Source organism: Quercus suber, unplaced genomic scaffold, assembly GCF_002906115.3.
Source record: "Quercus suber isolate HL8 unplaced genomic scaffold, Cork oak 2.0 scaffold_253, whole genome shotgun sequence".
NCBI lineage: Eukaryota > Viridiplantae > Streptophyta > Magnoliopsida > Fagales > Fagaceae > Quercus > Quercus suber.
In genome coordinates this window covers 489,006-506,914 of record NW_027069709.1, presented here as the reverse complement: position 1 = coordinate 506,914, position 17,909 = coordinate 489,006, and the positions used below count along the sequence as shown (strand labels likewise).

Below are 17,909 nucleotides of genomic sequence, written 5' to 3'. Positions count from 1 at the left end.
AAATGAATCAATTGAATTTTACTGTACATTAATCCTTCTTATATACTACCTGTAAGCTAACTGAATGAAAACTAATTCTCCTAATTACTCGCTAATCAGTTACATCAGTTACCATTAAGCAGTTATAAACTTAACACGTGATTCTCACGTGTGAGCCTAACTAATGTAAAAGAACAAAACTACAAGTAGCACAGCTATACAAAATTCAAGTGTCGTTTTGTGCCATTTTACTCTATAAGCACCACATCCATTTCATTCCACTGGTCCAGCTTCTAATTCTTGCTTCACTGCTGTTCTAACCTTGATCTTAGAATCTTTACAGCCCCCCTCAAGGTTAGCTTCAGGTCCATGGATGTTGATAATGTTCATTTTGTCAAGTAGAGAAAACAATGTTAAGTTTATAACTGCTTAATGGTAACTGATGTAACTGATTAGCGAGTAATTAGGAGAATTAGTTTTCATTCAGTTAGCTTACAGGTAGTATATAAGAAGGATTAATGTACAGTAAAATTCGATTGATTCATTTCTCTTTCAATCATAATAGAAAGCATTTCCAGAAGCTCTCTCTCTCTCCGTGTTCTCCATTTCTCTGAGTTTTGTGTAGCTTTCTGTTCAGCTCTCTATTTCTCCTTGGTTTTCATCTTTTACATAGGTAAAGCATTTAAGGAAGCAGAAGCTCTTCTAAACTGGAAAGCCAGTCTTGACAACCAAAGCAAATCTCTCCTGTCTTCGTGGGTTGGAGACCACCCATGCAATAATTGGGTTGGAATTACTTGCGATGACTTGGAATTGGGTGTCGCTCGCCTAAATCTTTCCAGTTTTGGTTTGAAAGGTACGCTTTACAACCTTAACTTCTCTTCCTTTCCCTACCTCCGTACTCTCTGTCTTTTACAAAACTCGCTTTATGGAACTATTCCTGATAGTATTGGAGACCTTTCTAAACTCACCCATCTCGACTTCTCTCACAATAATCTTTCCAGTACATTTCCTTCTAGCATTTTTAACCTTTCCAAACTTCGGTTTTTCGATTTCACTGGAAATCAGATATCGGGAAGAATTCCACCCGAGATAGGCCAAATGATAAGTCTTCAATATTTAATGGTTTCCGAGAATTTACTCAATGGTTCCCTCCCTCAAGAAATAGGAGCATTGAGAGATCTAATTTTTCTTGCTTTAAACGGAAATAGTCTCGTAGGCCCCATCCCAGCTTCTATGGGAAGCTTGAGCAATTTATCCCTTCTTTTCCTTCATGACAACAAACTTTCGGGATCTATTCCTCGAGAAATTGGAAAGTTGGGCAACTTAAACATACTATTCCTATTAAACAACAAATTTTCTGGTTCCATACCCCGAGAAGTTGGAATGATGAGATCTCTCACTCAACTTGATTTGTCATCTAATTTTCTCATTGGTCCAATTCCCTCTTCCATTGGAAACTTGAGCGAGTTACGACTACTTTACTTTTATTCCAACAGTCTTTCTGGTTCCATACCTGAGGAATTAGGATTGCTTAAACATCTGTGGGTAGTTCAATTACTAAGAAATCAACTCACTGGTCCAATCCCTGCTTCCATAGGAAAGATGGTTGAATTGTCTGATCTTAAACTACATAGAAACAAACTTTCTGGACCAATTCCAACCACGATTGGAAATTTGACCAAGCTTACCACTTTAGCTTTGTACTTGAATGAACTAAGTGGTTCAATTCCCGCTTCTTTTGGAAACCTAGCTGCCTTGCGTAGCATATTCCTTCATGAAAACAAACTTTCTGGATCAATTCCATCCACTATTGGAAACTTGACCATGATCACCAGTTTGAGTTTGGGGATGAACGATCTAAGTGGTTCTGTTCCAGTAGAAATGAATAATCTCACCCGTTTGACAAATTTGCAACTATCTGAAAACAATTTTGTAGGCCAGTTACCTCCACAAATATGCCAATCTGGTACACTTGTTTACTTTGGTGCCGTTAATAACCACTTTATAGGTCCTATCCCAAAAAGCTTGAAAAATTGCAGTAGTCTCTTTCGGGTTCGGCTTGATGGAAACCATCTGACAGGAAATATAGCAGAAGATTTTGACATTTACCCAAACTTAAATTATATTGATTTGAGTAGTAATAATCTGTATGGTGAGCTTTCATCAAAGTGGGGGCAGAGTCATAACTTGACAAACCTAAAACTCTCCAACAACAAGATTTCTGGTAGTATACCACCTGAAATTGGCAACGCAACAATGCTAGGTGTCCTTGACCTCTCTTCAAATCATCTGGTGGGAAAGATTCCAAAGGATCTGGGGCGCTTGAAGTCATTGATCAAACTTCTTTTGAACAATAACCAACTTTCAGGTAACATTCCTTTAGAAATTGGAATGTTGTCTGTTTTAGACCATTGTAACTTGGCAGCAAACAATCTCAGTGGCTTGATCCCCAAACAACTTGGAGAGTGCTCAAGATTATTGTTCTTGAATTTGAGTAGAAATACACTTGATGGAAGTATTCCGTGTGATATAGGAAGCTTGCAGTCTCTTCAAGGTCTTGATGTTAGTAAAAATTTTCTGGTAGGAGAGATACCACGAAAGCTTGGAGGAATGAAACAGTTGGACATATTGAATCTCTCTCACAATAATCTCTTTGGTTCCATCCCATCCACGTTTAGAGATAGTGTGAGCTTGACATCCATTGATATATCCTACAATGAGTTAGAGGGTCCTATTCCTAACATCACGGCCTTCCGCAAGGCTCCAATCGCAGCACTAAAAAATAACAGAGGCTTGTGTGGCAATGTTGTTGGTTTAAAGGCATGCCCAAAAAGGATTCCTAATCGTTCATCTAAGAGGCACAACCAATTTTTGGTTATAATTTTAGTCTCTTTTTTGGGCACACTATTAATTATATTTATCATTGTAGGAGTTTTGTTTCTTTGTCCAATAGTGAAGAAAATAGAAGACAAGCCAAGAGAAACACATGACGATAATATTTTTGCAATATGGAGTTATGAAGGAAAAATGGTGTATAAAAACATCATTGAAGCTACAGAGGAATTTGATTCCAAATATTGCATTGGAGTGGGAGGCTATGGTAGTGTTTACAAAGCTGAATTGCCAACAAGCCAAGTTGTTGCCGTGAAGAAACTTCACCCACTACTTGATGGTGAGATATCCAATCAAAAAGCCTTCACAAGCGAAATTTGTGCCTTAACAGAAATAAGACATCGTAACATTGTGAAGTTGTATGGTTTTTGTTCACATCCAAAACACTCTCTTTTGGTTTATGAGTTTTTGGAAAGTGGAAGCTTGGTGAAGTTACTAAATAGTGAGGAAAGAGCAAAATCATTTGATTGGTTTAAGAGAGTAAATGTCATAAAAGGTGTGGCAAATGCTTTATCTTATATGCACCATGATTGTTTGCCTTCTATAATTCATCGTGATATATCAAGTAAGAATATTTTATTGGATCAAAAATATGAGGCTCGCATTTCTGACTTTGGCACTGCTAGACTTTTGAAGCCCGATTCATTCAACTGGACCTCACATGCAGGCACCTTTGGGTACATGGCTCCAGGTTAGATTTTTTGGTTGCTTTCTCTATGTAGCAGTTGGCAATCAGTCATTTTGTTCTTTCAGAAAAATAGAGATTGTGGGGGTGACGAATAATTAGAATTATCAACTTATGGACTAGATAAATGCCATTTTTGTTGTTGATGGTTTGTCAAAGGTTTCTCTCCTAATTTAATGTTTTGCTATATTATTGCTCATATTCACTGCGGTCATATACGATACCTATAGTGTAAGCACCTTTAGTTTATTATAACCTTAGGGTTAGTTATTGCTTATACCATAATTAACTCCATAGTTAAAAAAACAATTCATATAAAAAAATAACTAAAAGATGTAGTAGTATATCATATGTAATATAAGTAGTATGCCGTTGATTCTATTGATAATAAATTCGAATGAGAAAGTACTAGTGCATGTCCCCCTTTTTTATATAAAAAAAAACCAATTGTGATATGCATAAGTCCCATGAACATTTATCCTAACAATTGATTATCATTACATTGATATATTTTACAAGTTGCATATGCACGGACCAAATTCAAGTCATTCTCATATTTTATTACAAATAGTGGAGCTGCGATGACTTTAATTAATTTTTTTCCTCAACAGAGCTTGCATACACAATGGAAGTTAATGAAAAATGTGATGTTTTTAGTTTTGGAGTACTAACTCTAGAAATAATAATGGGAAAGCATCCAAGAGATCTTACCTCATCTCTTTCATCACCAACATTTACAATCCGTGAGTTGCTATTGAAGGACATGTTGGACCAACGACTTTCACTCCCAATGGATGAAGCTGCAAGGGAAGTGTTCTCCATTGCAAAGATTGCAATTGCTTGCTTGCACACCATTCCACAATCTCGTCCAACAATGAGACAAGTTTCTCAAAAACTTTCAACTCAGAAACTACATTTGCCAAATACATTGCAATCAATCACACTAGGAGAAGTAGTTGATCTCGGAGGCTTGATTGGATAATAGCTTGTTTTGTTGGTGTTCCCTTTTTGTTTGTGCATTGTCGATGCTCTACCTTTTGACATGTCCTCCTCTCCTAGTAAACTATTTCATTAAGTAGTTACTGTATTGTGTTTAATTGATAAGAGTGTATCCATCAAAATGCAGATTTTTGAAAATTTAGCTAATAAAATCATATGGTTTATATTTGAATGTGTAGCAACATTAAGACTAATCAATATAATGCTCAAGAGCTTGTTTATGTTCTCTCAAATAAAGAAAGATCTGTTTATAGGGCGGAGGTATAGAAGCTGAAATGACTCCATTGGAATCATTTGAAAATAACTTTGTTCAATAATAGAAAAGTAGAGTGCATGGCCTCCAGTGCCACATGATTCACCAAATGCAAATCGTCTGTTACATGGGGGCAAACAGCTGTTGCTGTTGCTGCAAGCTTCAACCATTGCCGCCACCACATCCTTTGAAGCCGCCAAATTGATTTCATTCTAAAACCATGGAAGAGAAAGAAAGAAAAGGAGAGAGATAAGAAGAGGACAAATAAAGGGAAACCATCATCGGTTCTGTCACTAAAAACCATTGAAACTGAGGATTTTGTATTTTGGGACTCCAGGGATGAAAATGCTAGTGGCATGGTGTGGTCTGACTTTGGGGTTTTTGGGTTACCAGGTATGGCGACGTGGTCTTGAAGATGATTGAATTTAATGTTTTTCTTAAAATTTTGTTTTAGGATAGGAACGGGTAGAAGTGTGGAATAAGTTTGGTTTTTATTTTTTCTTAAAAAATTTTCCCTTCCTTAAGTTTAACAATATGTTTGAAAGTTTGGTTCCGTCCCCTGAGGAACTAGAATTGCTTAGACAGACAACAAATGATGGCTACATTGTCTGATCTTAACCTTCATGTTCCATCTGCTATTTGGGAGTTCCCCCATCATCATCGGCAGCTCTTTAACAAGCATGGAGTGAGAGGTGGGGTTAAAATTCCACTTGCACAAGGAGATGCACATGCAGAGGAAGAGGGTATAGAATCCAATTCTGTTGCTTGGGTCAGCGATTGTGTTTTCCTATTGTGAACAATCTCTAATGTTTCTACAGAGCTGCCTCCAGAACCTGCAGTGGATTTGGCTCATAACTTGCTTATACAAATTGAATAGTTCAACATGCATTCAACTGAGGTATCTACCACTTGATGTCATCTAGTGTATTCAGTTATATATATATATATATATAAAATCTTTGTGCATTCAGTTGCTGTAGGGATTCTTTTCTTTTGTTGTCTAAAATGCTATATTGATCAATACAGTAGTTTGCTATTAGTACAGCTTGATGGTAAAAGCACTCCGATGAAATTACCCAGCTCACACTGATCATATGTTTTAGCTCATAAATCGCACACATGGATTGAAGGACATGTACTTGCTTCTGATGTTTCTTTTTAGGTTGTATATTGGTTTTCAATTAGACTATTTGTAGGTAAGTTTTTGTTTATTTTTTTTCCTTAGTTTGTCCTTGTTATTTGCACCCACATGTGTACTTAATTGGTACATCTGATGGCAGGTTAATGCTCATCTAAAAGCACTTGGGACATTGTGCAAGCAGAAGGCTTCAAATCCTGAGAAGGCTGATACATTTGTTATGAGATGGGTAGACCAGCTTTTCTCTATAAGCTTCACTCATTTCAGAAATGTATGTTTTAGGGGTTTCAGTAACAAACAAAGATGGGAGCTTTTTCACACCTAGAAGAAAGGGAAACGAAGCAGCCAGCTTGTTATCACAACCAGTCACGGCAGTTTATACAATTGTATCTTTGGTTATTGTTTGACTGTCTGCTGATGTGAGCGTGATTACTCTTCTATTATACACCACAATCACTTTAGGCAATTCTAATCCCAAATTGAACAAATTGCCCGGCCCTACAGTCTCTCTAATGCAAACAGTCCCTTCGTTATATATTCAAGCTTGGTTGACAATGAGGAAGATTTTCCTTGATCGAAAACTTGCAATGAATTATGTTTCTCTCTTTGTACAGGTTTGGTCATTGACTTGGAATCACTCAATTCCAATGGTCTTAAAATTATTTTCTTGAAAACTCATTATGAAGTTGTCCTTGTGACAAACTTCTTTGGATTTCTAAGAAACACATACTATGTGACTTTTCTCTAGCAATCCTGTTCAACTAATGCCATTCTCTTTTGGCTTGTTTAGATTGAAGGGGGAGGGAGAGTAAAGTAGAGTTGGCCACTTTACTCCCCCTCCCTCCTCAATCCAAACAAGCCCTTTGTGACATGGTTCTCTCTGTATCTATAAGAAATTTCAGTTTATACAAACTCTCTATTTTTGCATATATAACCTAATTTTGATTCAAAGGATCTATTTGGCACAACTAATGCATATAGCATTATTCCCAAGTTATTGTTATATTTCTATTGTGTGTGTGTGTGTGTGTGTATGTAAAGATATTGATTTGAGGATATATTTTATTACTTTCTGTGGCTAAAATTTGTCACTCCCCCAGATTGAGAACTTAAATAAAATTCAAAATTGGCATGTTTAATTCCAGGAACTTGAAAAGAGTGATTGTGTTGCTCTACGCAACAATCATGTAGTGATGATGGCAGATTTTTGCGTTCAGTATACTGCTCTCATTGATTGGTAAGGCCTGTAAACAATTAATGTCAACAGTTATATAGCGAAGATCACAAAGTGTCTCTGTGATCCATGTGAACTTGCGAGAAGGCAGACATTTATATTGCTCTTAAGATTATTGCTGGTACAATTTGTTCTGGTGTTCTGTCATTTATGTTGTTTTTTCATTTGTTTCACTTTTTATAATTAGAGGGACTACCTGAAATGGAGAGGAGTGCTATTCCTCCAATTTCTTTTGTCACTTGTAGATGAATCAGAAAAGCTGATGAGCTTTTTGGGAGCATTTTAAAAGGTGACAAGGTTCTCACAAGCAATCATATTTACAGTCTTTGAAGTTGGTAATACATGTTTGTCTCTAATGTAAACCACTGAAGTGCTCCTTGTTTATTAAAAAAAAGGTGCAGCAACTTTCATGTTGTCTGTCTTGTTTTTCCGAAGTTCTCTACTAGACAACCAATTTCTCTTTTCCTTTGGGTTTTGGGAGGGGGAAGGGGGGTTGATTAGGAGAGTCTGATCAATCATTTATGAGTAAGAAACAAATAGATTCTATGTGTTTCTTACTCATAAAGTCTGATGTAAAACCTGCATATTTAACCAGGGAGCAGAATGCTTTGCAAATTCTTGCCTGCAAAGAGATATGAATCCCTTCCAATGGCTATTAGAAAGCAAGAACAGCCTCCTTCTCATGGACAACAAGAATGAGATCGATGACACATTGGTTGCTGACAAGAAACTTCGGAAAGAGCTCATCTATGACATGTAAAAGCATGATTCAGCAAAGGCAAAATCAGTAGCTGTGTGTGTCAAAGCTCAAGTCTTGTAATAGTACATGCGGTTCACAATGTGATCGACCTTTAAATGTATTGAAATCTTTGAGTAAGAGACGTTCTTTTGACTCTGATGAAGAAAACTGATGCCATGATTGGTTCAAAGCTTCGTCAATACTTCAATGTATATTTTTAAAAAGAAAAAAAGATGACATTTTTGTATACTATAGGCGTGTACGTCCTCTAATGCCACAGTTGTATTTAGAATACAAGAGAAAATACCTTTTCTCCTATTCAATCTGAAAGTAATAATTTTCAATTTACAAAAAACCGTTCAGGCCTTCATTAATTACTTGTTCCCTTCTAAGTGCCAGTGTGTAGAAGGAATCAGCAAATTTAGTTTGGGCAAAAACGAGAGTAGCATTAAGCAAGGAGCAAAGTGTAATAACCACAAACACGGACACAGTGCAATAAGTTTTTGTACATTTAGTCCCCTACCGAAAAGAAAGAGTACGAGGAAGCGAAGGCTGTGCTATAAGAATTGATTAGAAACAACGAACAAATCATACTCTGCTCGGCCTTGCTGTTAAAGTAAGTGTAGTATCTGTTCTTATCGGTTTACTATCTGATATGTGTCCCAATGGGTCACACAACATTTAATTAACTTCTTAAGGGTGAAGGACCACAACAGTATACTGGGGTCTTTATGTATTGCCACTAGCCAAAGCGTTGCACTATTGTACGGTCCTGTGCACCCAACCCAAATTTAGCTTAAAATGTTCCGTTTTAAGCTTTATGGCAGCTTAAAATGTTCCGTTTTAAGCTTTATGGCACGGTAATTATCTATAGGGAACTAAACACGTTTTATCTCAAATTATGACGAATAAAAATTAATTCTGAACATGCTTTATCTACGCCAAATCTCATTTCTGTCATCACCAACAATTACGATTCGTGATCTACTATTGAAGGATGGTTGGACCAACGACTTTCACTCCCTACTAATGAAAGCTGCTCAGAGGCTCAACTGTCTAATAGCATTTTGTTTTTGTTCACCCTTTTGTTTGTGCATTGGTGTTTCTCTACCTTTTCAGATATACTCCTCTCCCAGTAAACCATTTCAATAACTAGTTATTGGATTGTGTTTGACTGGTAAAGAGTGTACACATGAAAATGCAGAGTTTTGAGAAATTTCACTAATAGAGTTTTTATTTGCATGCTTAGCATATGCGTATTAATCGATGTAGTGCTCACTAGTTGCTCATAATGTTTTTATTTATTTTTAAAGAGAGCTATTTATAGGGTCAAGATATAGAAGCTGTAATGAGTTAACTTTGTCCAACAACAGAAAGGCTAAAATGCAAATTGCATTTTATAAGTTTAATTGAAATTTATTTTAGATCCCTAACTTTACTTTTGTTAAATTGAGTTTTTTAAGTTTCAAATTTATTCAATTTAGGTATTTCGTTTAATTCAAACCATTTCAAATTTATTCATTTGTTCCAAGTGTAACAATCCGTTCTTTATTAATTATTTTCTAAATTAATTAGATTCCCTAATTTTGACCTGTTTTCAATTTAATCTTCTAATTTTACTTCATCATTTAAGTAATTTAAGGGGTGTTTGGGAGAGTAGTTTGAGTTATGTTGTTTAGGTGTTTTTAATATACATGTGAGTGAAAAAATGTGTAATCTATATATTACTAAAAGCTGAAGCGTAGTGTTTAATACTGTTGCGCTCACGTTGAGCAATGTCAGCGTTCACGTCATTATCTTTTTTCTTTCCATTTTTTTATAATTTTTTTTAATAATTTTTTTTATTTCATATTTACACTTCTCTAACCTTTCTCCCTCCCATACCTTTTCATTTCCCCACTACTTCTCCAACCTTTCTCCTTCCCTCATCTTCTCATCTCCCCACTACCCTTTACATTAATACCATTCTTAATTTTTCCTTTCATCTTCCTCTATTTTTGTCTTTTCTTATTTACACCCTCTTACTATAAATTTGTCACTATCTCTTTTATTCTATGCATAGTTTTCCCTTACAAAAAAAAAAAAAAAGGTTCTCTCTCTCTCTCTCTCTCTCTCTCTCTCTCACACACACACACACACATACACACACAATTTTTGGGTGGATTTTTATTTTTTATTTTTCTTGCATCTTAGCTTTAGGTTGATAATTTTTTATATTCTTTAATCTACTTTAGGTTAATGCGATTCAGTTTTGTTTTTTTAATTGTTGTTTTTTTTTTTTTTAATCTCTTTTTGATTGTTAAATGTTATCCTATTGCGTTATAAAGGATTAAATATAAAAATATAATATTATTCTACTACAAAGCATAATTTCGACAATTTAATTTGGTAGTTATTGTAATTTGATAGCATGATTTTTATAGTGCTCAATTTAGATGTTACACTATGAGGCTTTAATCATTTTTGTTTATTTTTTAATCCTTTGTGGTGGACAAAGTACTCTTAATAATTGTATTAGAAGTACTCTATAATGCTATTTTTTTAAGAAAAACAAAGGTTGGCTAAACAAAAATTCTTGGATGAGAGTCAAATTTTATCTTTCACAATTTTACTTTAATTATTATTATTATTATTATTTTATAACAATGCATATATAGAATTTAATTCATAGGTTTTGCTAATAATTGTTTATTTGATAATATGTTTTGGGTGGACGAAATTACAATTTCTACACACAAAAAAAAAAAAAAAAAAAAAACCTTAATAGATTATAAACAACAAATTGTTTTCCTAATCGGTCCAATTAATCATAGTTAATTTTTATTAATTTTTTTGGTTACTTTTTTCAGTGTTTTGGATTGTAGGCAGAAAAAATAAGTTTGAGAAAGTTTGTTTAAAACTAAAAGAATAGTTTCCAAATTTTATATTCTTTTTAATGATTCACAAGATGTTATAAATAACTTTTATTAAAAATAAATATTTTCATTAACTTGCCTTTTGAATTTTTGAGAAAAACTATATTTTTTTCATTTTAGTAGGACAAAAATTATTAAATTTATGATTTATGATTGTTCCTATATTACATTTATGATTATTCTTATAATAAATAAAAATATAATTACAAAATACATTACTCTTTATTAAAATTTTTTAAATTGTATAAAAAAAATTTAATAAAACTACCATAAAAATAATTATCACGCGCAACGCGCAGGTTCGTGGCTAGTGTTATTTAAAATGTGTAATTTTGTGTTTGAGATGGCTTGTCAAACAGGCCCTTAATTTTTTTATCTGTTGCCTTCAATTCACTTTTAGGAGAATTTATTACATGTTTCCGGTGCATATTACCTCTCTCTCACAAGGGTACACTCCCTTGCGAGAGAGAGGTAACATGCACCGGAAACATTTAGGAGTTTCTCCACTTCTAGTAAGCCAATAGTAAGCAAATTCTCCGACAAAAAGCTAAAAGTTATATTATTGGCAGAAAAAAGTTGAGACAAAAAGAAAAAGCAAAAACCTTTTAAGAAAAATCCAAACTCACCCTAAGTTCACCAAGGTTTCGGCATATTTTTTGAAAGCAGTGGACTAGGAGTTCTTCCATCATCATTGGCAGCTCTTTGACAAGCATGGAGTAATAGGTGAGGTCAAAATCCACCAGCACAAGGAGATTCATATGCAGAAGAAGAGGGAATAGAATCCAATTACGTTGCTTGGGTTGCGGATTGTGTTTTGCTCTTGCAATCAATCTTTAATGTTTCTACAGAGCTGCCTCCAGAACCTGAAACAGATTTAAACAAATTGAAGAGTTCAACATGCATTCAACTGAGGTATCTACCACTTGACGTCATTTAAAGTATTCAGTTACTTTATATATATATATATATATATAACTTTGTGCATTATGGTCAATACAGTAGTTTGCCATTAGTACAGCTTGATGAATTTTTTTTCCCCTTCATATTGGCACCTACATGTGCACTTAATTGTTAATGCTTGAAATCCTGAGGAGGCTGATACACATGTTATGAAATGGGTAGACCAGCTTCTCTCTAAAGCTTCACACATTTAAGAAAAGTACCATATTTTGGAGGTTTCAGAAGCAAACAAAGATGGGAGCTTTTTTACCCAACCTAGTAGAATGGGCAAGAGAGCAGCCAGGTTTTTATCACAAGCTGTCATGGCAGTTTATTCAATTGGATCTTTGGTTATAATTGTTTGTTCGTCTGCTGATGTTAACTCCATTACTCTGATAATGCACGCCATCATCACTTCAGGCAATTCTGATCCCAAATTGAGCAAATTGCCAGGCTTTACAATTTCTCTAAACAAACAGCCCTTTCTTTGTTCATTTGTGTGTGTATTTGAAGATATGGCTACATTTTACTGCTTCCTGTAGCAACCATTTGTCACTCTCTAGAATAATAACGGATACAAAATTTGAACTTGGCATGTCTTATTCCAGGAGCTTGAAAATAGTGATCGTGCTGCTCTATGGAACAATTGTAGTGATGATGGCAGATTTTTGCATTCGGTATTCTGCTTGTTGATTGGTAAGGCCTGTAAATGATTAACAGAAATGATATAAGAGTATCAGATTTGATTAACCGGTCTCTTATCCTAAGTTTCTAACAAATTGTGTATGTTTTTAGATCTCTTAAAACACAATTGAATTAACCTAGTTAACAAGCCAAGTTATTACTTAGTCCAAATTTCTAATCTAGGTTATCACAAACAAACAATCATATCATGCATAGCAGCGGAAAAATAAATAACACAATGATATGATGACTCAGGAAAATCAAACAAGTAAAAAACCTGGGAGAGATTTAACCTAGCTATTCTCAAGGTAAACTTGAATCTACTATAGAAAGAATCGAAGTTTTACAATAGAATTTAGACCATTAACATTCTATTGCTACCCACTAATAGAAACTTATTGACACGACCACATGCAAGCTCCAAGATCATGGACTCCGTCTTTCTTGGATTCTCCAGCAAGTACAAGCACTCCCACTTGTGTATCTTTAAGCTCTTATGGCAGTTACTGAATGATCATCAAGTTCTTGAAGAAATCTCCTCCTTGATAATCCTAAGCTTGTGTGAAAAAAAGCTCCTCTCAGATTTCACAAGAGATTCATACAAACAATAATATGAGCAACCTCTAAAACGTGGCTAAGGTTTGCCTTATATACCTAGGACAAAACATAAAACCCTAAACATCTTAAATGAAATAGGGCTGAGTTGGAATTCTATAGAAAAATGCATTCTGCTCGATTTTCGATTGATCGAGCCTAAGCTTCGATCAATCGAGCTAGGCCGAAATGCATAGTAACTTCTGCATCAGCTCGATTCCAACTTTACATAAAAAAACACAACTTTGAGCAAGCCTAAACAAGACTAAACAACTTGTTTTGATCATGGTTTGCCAACTTTACACATTAGAGTTCTAAATACATAATTTCTAAATCTTTAGAACCTAACAAACTCCCCTTTTGGCAATCCGTGACAAAACACAAACTAAAAACTTAAAGTTTACAAATAAAAGCCCTTTACAAAAAAAAATGCTCATTACAACAAATCCAATCCTAACTACTATCCATCAATTGCAAGTGTAGACAGCAGCTCAATTGAATCAACCTGTATTTTTCTTGAAACACTAAACAAGACATATAAACGCACATGTGAAAAATACAAGTAAACAAAATAAATTCTTGATTTCACCAAACACAAAATAAAGACATATATCAATGAATAACTCATAAATATAAATCAAATAGTAGTGAAACAAGAAACAAAATAAATGTATCTCCCCCTAACATGAATAGCCCAACAAAAATACATCAAGAGCCAAAAAGAATGTAAATACAAAGTGCAGCTCCTAGATACAATCTAATCACCACAGGCTCTAAACAATCAAAACTCTCCCTATCAACAAAAACTCTACAAGCTACTACAAAAATGCTACTCCCCCTTTTTGTGACGGAATGCTAAGGGGCAATCAGAATCCATCATCAAAAGGAGGTGGCGTAGGAGATCGTCTAAAATGCGTCAACTCTACATGCAGAGCACGAACCTCATCAAACAAGTCCACCAAAACATGTCCTTGAGCCACCTGAACGGTCAAGACATGATCCAAACGTCGAATGTCTGAAACATCCAAAGTAGTCGATAGAGGAACACTAGCATCAGCAACAGTAGCAGCACCAGACGCCTCAGCCTGTGCATCACCTATAGAAGTGGGAGGAGGGGGTACAACACTAGAAGGCTCGACTCTAGCTCTCAAGTGAGCAACCCTTTGTTGAAGGAATGTGGCACCTATGGGACCAGTAATGTGTACAGCTCAAACGCGGGGAAATCATCTAAACCTAAAAACAGTAAAATCCTATGAATAAAAATAGGATAAACAAGAGCGTGACCAACAGCGCTACTCCTATGAATTTCGTTCAAGGAACGAAGAAACAGATGAGAGAAAGAAATAGAAGCACCAGAAACAAGGGCATATAGAAACACACATCTCTCAATAGGGATGGTGTGAAGATGAGAAATAGGCCACAAGGAATGACATGCTATCCTAAGGAAAAGATAGGTAGTTTCAGTAAGCTCAGCGGACATGATCCGAGGATCAAAACCCCACTGGATAGAAGACCTAGTGATGTATGACATGACGTCATCTAGGGGTGGAGACTCCTCATAAGGATAGACGGGCTACCTAACGACTGGAACCCCAAGAGCCTCAGCCACTACCCTAGGGGTAATGGTGAACTCAACACCTCATATCCAACTCCTAACAAGGGTGTTGGAATCATAGATGTGGCAAGAGATGTTCGAGTAGAACTCTCTAATCAGGGTGGTCGGGGTGGATGATCTACCTCCAACAGAGTCAACCAGCCTCTACTCTCAAAGTTTTCCCTAATGGCAGGATCAAGCTCATCTAACACAACAGATCGCTCAGCCCATATCTTTCTCTTACTGTTCAACTTATCATATAATTCTCTGCATTTGTCATTCTTAAATAGCTCACTCCTAGAGGGGGACCTAGAAGAAGTGGAGGGAGTCCTATGGGCTCTAGTCTTCCTAGGCATGGTGCTAAGAAAAGGACAAAGACACAAAGCATAACCAAAAAGAACAAAAAAGAAAAACCAAGGGCAGACTGTAGGTTAGCACAAAACAATACAGAACAAAAATCTATATGATGCATGAACAGTTAAATGTCATGATGCATGCTCTAATGCAGTGAAACTAAGTTTAATTTAAGTTCAAATTCACAAAATTGGCTTGAGCATAGAGTTTCTAACAAAAACCCCAAAATTTGAAAAACCACTTGTTTGTTTTTATAAATAATTGACTAATTGATCATCACACAAGCTAGAATACAGTTTAGAATGATCAAAAACATCAATCCAACAAGTCAATTTCATCAATTAAACCCAATTTGAACAAAATCTCCAATTCGGGTTAATACAAGCCCTAGAAATTTCCAATTTCTCACAAATCACAAAATTAATCAATTAAACTCTTAAGAACATGTTTATAACATCATAGGAACAAAACACTATGATCAATTTCAGAAAATATGGCTTGATTCATCAAAAACCCCAATTTGGAATAGGTCCGAAAATCCTAAACAAATGCATGAATTTATGCATGAAAACATGAAATAAAATGCAAAAGGAAGGTAAAATGGACTTATCGGCCTTGGGAGAGGAAAACCTTGCAAAAAATTTGGAGGAAAATGACAAAAGTTTGATGTGGAGCCTAGTCCAAATCGGAGAGAGAGAGAGAAAAAAGTTTTAAAACTTTTTGAAAAGTGAGGTAGAACAAGTCAAACTCAGAATTTTTAAAAACCTTATTCACGATTTTCGATTGATTGAAAAACAGTTTCGATTGATTGAAATAGACAGAGGCTCACATAAATTTTTAATCGCAATTTCGATTGATCGAAAAATAGCCTCGATCGATTAAAATTCTAAAAATTTTTTTTGAAAAACGCAGCAAATTTTGACAAAAAAATACTCAAAACATTGAATTTTATGAGTAAAATGCATAAGCATGAGATGAGATGCTTTTCAAAAACACAAGTTTTAAACCCAGTTTTCCCAAAATTAAGATTTTCGCACATTTTCCTTTTGAATTCTCAAGCATCAAATATGTTTTGNAGAAAGTCTCTCTATGGTCTTAAATAGGCACCTAGAGCCTGGTTTGAGAGGGTTTGTTTGTTTTTTTTTTTTTTTTTTTCATCTTCTTCATTTGGGATTTCAGGCATCCTTAGCTGATTCTTCTCTTTTCATCTTGAGGCATGGCAAGTTCTTGGTCTTCCTTTTGGTCTATGTTGATGACATAGTGCTCACTAGTAACAATCCCTCATTCTTCAATTGAGTTCTGAATTTGAGCTTAAAGATCTTGGAAATTTGCACTATTTCCTTGGCTTGCACATTATATGAACTTCCAGCAGTATCTTTCTCAATCAATCCAAGTATGCACATGATTTACTTCAGAAGCACAACATGCTCTTTGCCAAGCCTGCCAAGACACCTTGTGCACCTAACCTTAGATTGGTTCCTGCTACAAGCTCTTTGCTAGCTAACCCTCATGAATATCGTAGTATTGTGGGCTCTCTACACTATTTGACCTTTACCAAGTCTGATCTCAGTTTTGCTGTGCATCAGGTCTGTCAATTTATGTTTGCTCCAAATGAGGCTCATTTAATTGCAGCCAAACGCATTCTGAGATATGTTAATGGTATTCCCAATTTGGGGATTTTCTTTCAACATGGTCCTTTGTCTTTCTCAGCCTTCTCAGACTCTGATTGGGTTGGTGACCCTTTTGATCGTCGCTCCACTACTGGATTTTTGGTTTATCTTGGTTTCAATCCCATTACTTGATGTGCCCAGAAACATGACACTGTTTCTCGATCTTCCACTGAGTCTAAGTATCGCACCCTTGCCACCACTGTCACAGAGCTTTGTTGGATTCGTCAAGTGTTGAAGGATCTTGGGATCTTTCTTTCTTTTACTCCTAAACTCTAGTGTGACAATGTATTTGCTCTTGCTATTGCCTCTAATCTTGTTTTCCACGCCAGAACCAAGCATGTTGAAATGGATTACCACTTTATGCGTGAAAAGGTGCTTCACAAGGATCTTCAGGTTCATTATATTGTTATTGGTGACCAACTTGCAGACATATTTACAAAGAGTCTTTCTTCCTCTTAGTCTCTATTTTTACGTTCCAAAACTATGGTGTCAATTGACCCCTTGGTTTTGAGGGGGGATGAAAGTAGAATTACTTAACTTCAAGAACCTACCCTTGAGAAGAAGAAACAGGACAGTTCCAATGGTGACTTTGTTTTAAAAGAAGTCAAAGCTTAAAATGGTGGCATTTCATTAAATGAGAAACGGCATCGTTTGTACTTACTCACACATGTTTTAGTACAAGCTCCAAGCGACGTCGTTTTGATCAGAGTTTATTCCCTCTTCAGTTCTGGACTTACTTTGTTTCTCTCAAGCTCTATGAATCCAGGTATTTGTTGTAGATATTTGTTTATCATGTACAACTGTACTTTCTGTTAGAAGTTTGTTAGAGTTTGTTAGATGGAATCTTCTAGAGTAGTTATCATTTGTGTAATGTATAAATAGAGGGTAAAGGTTATGTCATGGTTTTGAAACCCGGACCGGACCGTACAGTCCGACCGGAAAAACCGTGAACCTCTCACAATCACGGTTCTTTTAGGCTCCAGAACCGGTCTATGTCCAAAAAGCAAGAAACCGTTTGAACCGCGGTTCAACCGCACGATTTTGAGAACCGTAATCAAACCGTTTCTCACGGTTCCGTTTGAATCTGAACCTTGAAGAAGAAGAAAAAAGAAAAAAAAAAAAAACACAGAAAAACAAAAGAAAAAGAAACACAACTCCCTCTCCAGAGAAACACAGAAACACAACTCCCTCTCAAAAGAAAAAAAAAAAAGTACATCATGTCTACCACTGCCATCTCCAG

At 35.6% G+C, this 17,909-nt stretch overlaps 1 protein-coding gene and 1 non-coding gene across 3 annotated transcripts; both read left to right on the top strand.

Moving 5' to 3' along the window:
* Positions 1-403: 403 nt before the first annotated feature.
* Positions 404-6,504, top strand: LOC112021472 (MDIS1-interacting receptor like kinase 2). 2 transcript variants are annotated; one of them, XR_010631936.1, is made up of 3 exons: positions 404-3,562; positions 4,168-6,004; positions 6,089-6,504. XR_010631936.1 is itself a non-coding variant. In XM_065780997.1 (2 exons), exons 1-2 carry the CDS (start codon positions 1,078-1,080, stop codon positions 4,536-4,538), a joined length of 2,856 nt encoding a protein of 951 aa, XP_065637069.1. In that variant the 5' UTR covers positions 404-1,077; the 3' UTR covers positions 4,539-6,504. The 2 variants fall into 2 exon arrangements, 1 of the variants encoding a protein (XP_065637069.1); XM_065780997.1 differs by having other exon boundaries at positions 4,168-6,504.
* A 2,005-nt stretch (positions 6,505-8,509) lies between these two features.
* On the top strand, positions 8,510-8,704 carry LOC112021535 (U2 spliceosomal RNA). The gene has a single exon (XR_002883851.1). It is a non-coding gene; the product is annotated as a U2 spliceosomal RNA (small nuclear RNA).
* The last annotated feature ends 9,205 nt before the right edge of the window (positions 8,705-17,909 follow it).

Bases quoted from the DNA above. Each gene is read 5' to 3' on its own strand.
- LOC112021472 (XM_065780997.1), top strand. From the start codon at position 1,078: ATGATAAGTCTTCAATATTTAATGGTTTCCGAGAATTTACTCAATGGT. The intron at 3,563-4,167 runs GTTAGATTTTTT...TTTCCTCAACAG, and splicing joins CTTTGGGTACATGGCTCCAG to AGCTTGCATACACAATGGAA.